Source organism: Rhincodon typus, chromosome 49 (genome assembly GCF_021869965.1).
Source record: "Rhincodon typus isolate 14 chromosome 49, sRhiTyp1.1, whole genome shotgun sequence".
Taxonomy (NCBI): Eukaryota; Metazoa; Chordata; class Chondrichthyes; order Orectolobiformes; family Rhincodontidae; genus Rhincodon; species Rhincodon typus.
The window spans coordinates 3,995,667-4,002,265 of NC_063380.1; the positions used below are offsets into that span (position 1 = coordinate 3,995,667).

The 6,599-nt window shown below is 50.0% G+C and overlaps 1 protein-coding gene across 1 annotated transcript in view; it reads right to left on the reverse strand.

Moving 5' to 3' along the window:
- Positions 1–204: 204 nt before the first annotated feature.
- LOC125488090 (integrin alpha-M-like) overlaps positions 205–6,599 on the reverse strand; it is a 10,893-nt gene continuing 4,498 nt past the window's right edge. The window contains exons 7-11 of the mRNA XM_048620915.1: positions 6,418–6,501; positions 5,372–5,444; positions 3,810–3,920; positions 2,698–2,772; positions 205–333 (exon numbers count right to left, since the gene is read on the reverse strand). Coding sequence (XP_048476872.1) covers positions 205–333; positions 2,698–2,772; positions 3,810–3,920; positions 5,372–5,444; positions 6,418–6,501 — 472 coding nt within the window. The remainder of the gene's footprint in view (positions 334–2,697; positions 2,773–3,809; positions 3,921–5,371; positions 5,445–6,417; positions 6,502–6,599) is intronic.

The window sequence follows — 6,599 nt, forward strand, 5'->3', positions numbered from 1 at the left end:
CTCAGTGTCTCCTCCCCACCAAAAATTCTATCCAACTCCCAGTCTCCCGCGCTCTCCCCGTGTGCCTCAGTGTCTCCTCCCCCCACAAAAATCCATCCATCTCCCAGCCTTCCATGCTCTCTTTGTGGCTCTGAATTTCCCCTGGGCCCAACTCGCAACACCCACATCCCAGGAGCAAATTAAAAGTGGGTCAGGGCCTCTTGCTTATTCACAAACTCGTCTCACGTTTTGTGTGGTACGAACAACTCCATCCAAAATAATTTCCACAAAGCAGTTTTTCTCCAAGACAAGCATTGTAAAGCTGATCTTCCTTTTGGAAAGTTCAGGCCGGTCCTGTGGACAAACGACAGGCAAGCTGGCTCTCAATACGTCAGGACGGAGAGGAATTACATCGATATGTTTCACAGAATGTGTGTGTGAGAGTGTGTGTGTGTGTGTGTGTGTGTGTGTGTGTGTATGAGAGAGAGTGTGTGTGTGTGTGTCTGTGTGTGTGAGAGAGAGTGTGTGTGAGTGTGTCTGTGTGTGAGAGAGAGAGTGTGTGTGCGTCTGTGCATGTGTGTAAAAGAGAGAGAGAGTGTGAGCGAGAGGTGTAGGTGTATGTGTGTGTGTTTATGTGTGTGAGAGAGAGTGTGTGTCTGTGTGTGTGAGACAGTGTGTGTGTCTGTCTGTGTGTGTGTGAGAGAGAGAGAGGGAGGGAGAGCGCGTGTGTCTGTGTGAGAGAGTGAGAGAGACCGTGTCTGTGCCTGTGTATGTGAGAGTGTGTGTGTGGGAGAGAGAGAGCGAGTGCATATGTCTGTGTGTGAGAGAGAGTGTGTGTCTGTGTGTTTGTGTGAGTATATGCTTGTGTGTGTAAGAGAATGTGTCTGTGTGCGTGATTGAGTAATTGTGTATGTGTGAGTGAGAGTGTGTGCGTGACAATGTGTATCTGTGTGTGTGAGTATGTGTTTCAGGGTGTGCGTGAGAGTGAGTGTTTATGTGTGCATATGCATGTGTGTATATGTGGTCTGTGTTTGTCTGTGTGTGCGTGAGAGTGTGTGTGATTGTATGTGTGTGTGAGAGAGACGGTGAGAGTGAGCTTGTCTATGTATGACAGCCAACTGTGTGTGTGTGTGTGTGTGTGTGTGTGTGTGTGAGAGAGAGAGAGAGAGAGAGAGAGAGTGTTTGTATGTACGTGTGTGTGTGTTTGAGTGCAATTGTGTGTATTTTTCTGCATGTGTGTGTGAGTATTTGTATGCGTGAGTGTGAGTATGATTATGTGCATGTGAATGTATGTGTGTTTGTATGGGTGTATGTCTGTGTGTGTGTGTGTGTGAGAGAGAGAGAGTGTGTGTGTGCATGTATGTGTGTGTCAGTGTGAACACGTGTGCGTGCCTGAGCGTGTGTGATATTTATGTGTGAGAGTGTGAGTATGAATTGTGCATGTGAGAGTGTGTATATGTGTGCAAGTGTCATCTGTTTTTGTGAGTGTGTGTATGTGTGAATGTGCATGAGAGACAGTGTGTGTCTATGTGTGATAGCGTGTGTATAAGAGTGTGTGTGTGTGTGCGCACACGTGCATGTGTGTGTGTGCACGTGTGTGTCTACAGATCAGTGCGTGTGAGAAACAGAAACACTTCAGGGAGAGAGGGTTACAACTTGTTAGGACTTCAGACCCCTTCACTGGGACTGCGAAGAAATCACAGAGCTGCACCTCACTGGGTATAAATAGCACAGTGTGGCTGAAGTTTGGTAGATAGATCAAACACGGAAGGTCTATACTGATGTATGATTTTTCGTTGAACAAGAGAACAGCGTGGGGAACCACTGGGCAGGATCGGGCCACCATTATTTACAATCAAAATTAATGACATGGATGAGGAAAGTGAATGTACTATCATCAGTTTGAAGAGGACACACAAACAGGAGGGAAGGCAAGAGACGAGGACAGCACACGGAGGCTGCAGAGGGATATAGACAGGGTAAACATGTGGCAGGTGGAATATAATGCGGGAAAATGTGAGGTTCTGCACTTTGTCGTGAAGAATAGAGGAGCTCAATATTATTTAAATGAAGAAAGACTGCAGAAAGCTACAGGACAGAGGAATTTGGGAATCCTGGTCCATGAGTCAAAAGGGCTACCGTTCAAGTTCAGCGTGGAATGGGGAAGGCAAATGGAAAACTGGCCTTTATTTCAAAGAAAATGGAGTCTAAAAGCAGGACTCAAACGATACATGTCACTACTGGGATACCACGAATGTTTTTGGGGCCCCGTATCCAAGCAGAGATAGACAGGCATCAGAGACAGCGCAGAGACAGCTGATCCTGGGGATGGAGGGACTGTGTTATCGAGGAGAGGTTGAGTAGGTCGTGTACCTGTACTCAGCAGCGTTTAGAAGAATGAGAGGCGACCTGATTGAAGATTCACAGGGGGTTTTGACAGGGGAGATGTTGAGAGGTTGTTCCCCCTTGTGAGAAAGACTAAGACCAGAGGGAACCATCTCAGAAGAAGATGTCGCCCATTGAAGTTGGAGATGAGGAGGAATTTCTTCTCTCCAAGGGGAGTGAATTTGTGGAGTTCTTTACCACAGAGGGCTATCGAGGCTGGATCATTCAGTATATTGAAAGCAGAGAGAGTGATGAAGGGGAGGGTTGTTTGGAAGCGGAGGAGATTTAGTCTGAGGTTGCAGACAGAGCACTCTGTACAGACAGCGCACTCACCTCCTTCCGCTCCTTGGTCAGTTGGCCTTCGCTTAGCTCTTGTCCCTCGTTGGCCAAAACACATGAGGCATGGTCCTATGCAGGATGGGAAACACAAATTGTCGTCAAGCCAGTTCTTCACTGGAGTTTATCCATGGAGGACAACACGAGGCCGTTCGACCCTCTACTAGCCACGCAAAACTGTCTTGCACTTCTCCATGCGATTCTCATTACTGTCATCCCAAGAAGAGATAATCTAACCATCACCCCCTTTTATGTTCAATGGTGTTCCCATCACTGAATCCCACCCCCCTCCCCACTATCAACATCCTGGGGGTTTACCATTGAGCAGAAACTGAGCAGACCCAACCCCATATCTATCCCGTGGCTACAAGACCAGGTCCGAGGCTGGGAATCCTGCAGGGAGTACCTCCCCTCCTGACTCTTCTTCCCCCCAAAGCCTGTCCCACCATCGACAAGGCACAAGTTAGACCACTTGCTCTGGATGATGCCAGCTTCGACAGTACTCGACACATTCCAGGACAAAGCAACTAACCCTTCGCCCCCACTGCGCTCGACCGAGATGCTGACCCCCAGCCTTCAACTCTCCCTCCTTCCCACCACAGCCACAGCAGTGTGTACCGCATTGCGACACATCTCCTTCCGAACGCGCCGCCTCTTACCCCCCTAAAGGGGCAGCAGAGGTGGGGGGAGCACCAGCTCCAACAAGTTCCCCTCCGAGAAACCACACCCCCTCCCCCCCACATCCCGACTTGGAATGATATCGACCCTTCCTCCAGAGTCAAAATTCTTGGAATTCCCTCCTTAAAGGCACTGTACTCGTACCCCACACGGAGATGGAGAGGGGAACTGGAGTGGCTCACCTCCACCTTCTCCTGAGGGGGGGCAATTAAGGATGGGAAGTTGGGTGACCCCCATGAGCGACTGAGAAAAAAAATCGATCCACCTGATCTGTGGTCGTGCCAATTAATCGTTTAGAGCCCTACCGAGGATTTACTTTCCCGCTCGGAGCTCCTAAGCACCTCTTACCCCTTCAGACTCCAATTCCCTCACCCTCCATCTCCGTCCAATCACTCCCCCGAGCCCTGCCCTCCGGGATGGGAGTCACATACCTGTTGAACAGTCACAGTGATCTCTGGTGTCCACCTCACGAGACCTGCCACTTTCTCTGAGGCGTTGATCATCACATTGATGGGTACAGTCCTGCTCCCAATGTTCTCCACCTGTGACAGAGGGTCAGTCTTGGGTCAGGACGCTCGTTCGGTCTCTCCCCAGCCCACCGCCCGCCACCAACTCCTATGCCAGCCCTCGCCCTCTGCAACCGCTCCCCTTCTAAAGAGGGCCATTGCTCAGCCCCCACCAAAAACCCTTCATTTTCTGCCCCCAACTCTTCAAAACGTGGAGGATTTTCACATTATCCGTTCAGCCTCTCCCGCGAAATCTTCTCCGGGGTCATCTGGAAGCTTGTGACCAGCGATGTGCCACAGGGATCAGTGCTGGGCCCACTGCTTTTCATCATTTGTAGATATAATTTGGATGGGGATACAGGGGGTATGGTTAGTATGTTGGCAGATGACACCAAAATTGGAGATGGAGAGGACAGTGAAGAAGATTACCACAGACTAAAACGGCACTTTGACCAGATGGACCGAAGGGCTGAGGGGTGGGTGGTCGGATGGAATTAAATTTAGATAGATGTGAAGTGCTGCATTTTCGAAAGGCAAATCAGGGCAGGGTTTATGCATTAAATGTTAATGGCCTGGGGAGTGTTTTTGAACGAAGAGACCTTGGGGTGCAGATGCGTAGTTCCTTGAAGGTGGAGTCACAGGTAGACAGGGCGATGAAGAAGATGTTTGATACGCTCAACTTTATTCGTCAGTGCATTGAGTCTTGGCGTTGGGAAGGTCATATTGCTGCTGTATTGGTGAGGCCACTTTTAGAATACGATGTGAAATTCTGGTCTCCCTGCTGTAGGAAGGATGTTGTGAAACTTGAAAGGGTTCAGAAAAGATTTACAAGGATGTTGCTGGGGTTGGAGGGTTTGAGCTACAGGGAGAGGGTGAATTGGCTGGGGCTATTTTCTCTGGACCATCAGAGGCTAAGGGGGTCACCTTATAGGGGTTAATAAAATCATGAGGGGCATAGATAGGATGAATAGTTTTTCCCAAGGGTAGGGGATTCCAAAACTTCAGGGAATAGGTTTGAGGTGAGAGGGGGAGAGATTTAAAAGGGGGTAACTTTTTCACACAGAGGGTGGTGCGTGTACGGAACGAGCTGCCAGAGGAAGTGGGTGGGGGGCCGGTACAGTTACAACATTTAAAAGGCATCTGGATGGGGACATGGATAGGAAGGGTTTAGAGGGATATGGGCCAAACGCGGGGAAATGGGATTAGATTAAGTTTGGGCCACTGCTCAGCATGAACAGTCTGTTTCTGTGCTGTGAAAGTCTTTGAATCTATCTGCTCCCATCTCTTCTCAAAATGCCATCCCATGTCATTCCCAAGGTGAACCTTCCAGAACCAACGCTCGACATAACTTTCACATCCGTTGAACCCCCGGTTCTTTTACCGTTGACTCCAAATTGAAGGGGTGGAGCCGACGCCATTCATCTGCGGGATAGTATTCTGCCAGAAAGGGAAGCACAGAGTAAACATGGTTCTACGATGGTTCCTACCTTGTAGACGTGTTTGATCTTCCTCTCCTCGTTCATCCTGTCCATAAAGGTGATGTAACGAGTGGACGACACTCTGAGGGGAAGAACGACAAAGAAAAGGAAAGGGACATAGAGAATGTGAAGTGCCAATTCACAAAGCCGTTCACAGCTCCTCAGACACTGTAGGCACTCTGTGTTCGAAAGCAGCAAGATCTGGACAACAACATTAACACCACACAAATGCCAGGCTAGGAACATCACCAACAAAGGGAGAACCTAACAATTACCCCGTTCGCATTCAACGGTGTTACCATCACTGAACGCTCCCCACTGTCAACACCCTGGGCCTTACAATTGAGAGAGAATCTAACCATCGGCCCCCAAGTCCCTCAACACCTCCCCGCAAAGAGTTATCCATCTTCCAGTCTACCACACTCTCCTGTGTCCCTCAATCCCCTCAGAGTCTCCCACCAAAACTCTATCCATCTCCCAGTCTCCCGCGCTCTCCCCGTGTCCCTCAGTGTCTACTTCCCCAAATATCTATCCGTCTCCCGGTCTCCCGCGCTCTCCCCATGTCCCTCAGTGTCACCCCGACCAAAAAATCTATCCATCTCCCAGTCTCCCGCACTCTCCCCGTGTCCCTCAGTGTCTCCCCCCCCAAAATGTATGCATCTCCCAGTCTCCCGCGCTCTCCCCATGTCCCTCAGTGTCTCCCCCCACAAAATGTATCCATCTCCCAGTCTCCCGCGCTCTCCCCATGTCCCTCAGTGGCTCCCCCCACAAAATGTATCCATCTCCCAGTCTCCCGCACTCTCCCCATGTCCCTCAGTGTCTCCCCCACCAAAAATCTATCCATCTCCCAGTCTCCCGCGCTCTCCCCGTGTCCCTCAGTGTCTCCCCCACCAAAAATCTATCCATCTCCCAGTCTCCCGCACTCTCCCCGTGTCCCTCAGTGTCTCCCCCCTCAAAAATCTATCCATCTCCCAGTCTCCCGCACTCTCCCCGTGTCCCTCAATCCCCTCAGTGTCCCATAAAAAACAGAGAAACAGGAAAAAGACAGAACTTACCGAGATACGACAATGTTGACAGCATACTTTACAGGAATGGTCTGCTCGTGGACACTGTCTTCATAAATTCCTGAGGGATTTTCGCTGAACACAGTGTTAGACCACAGGTTTAGACAGAGAGTAAAGCTCCCTCTACATCGTCCCCCCCATCCTACACACCCAGGGACAGGGACAGGTCAAGG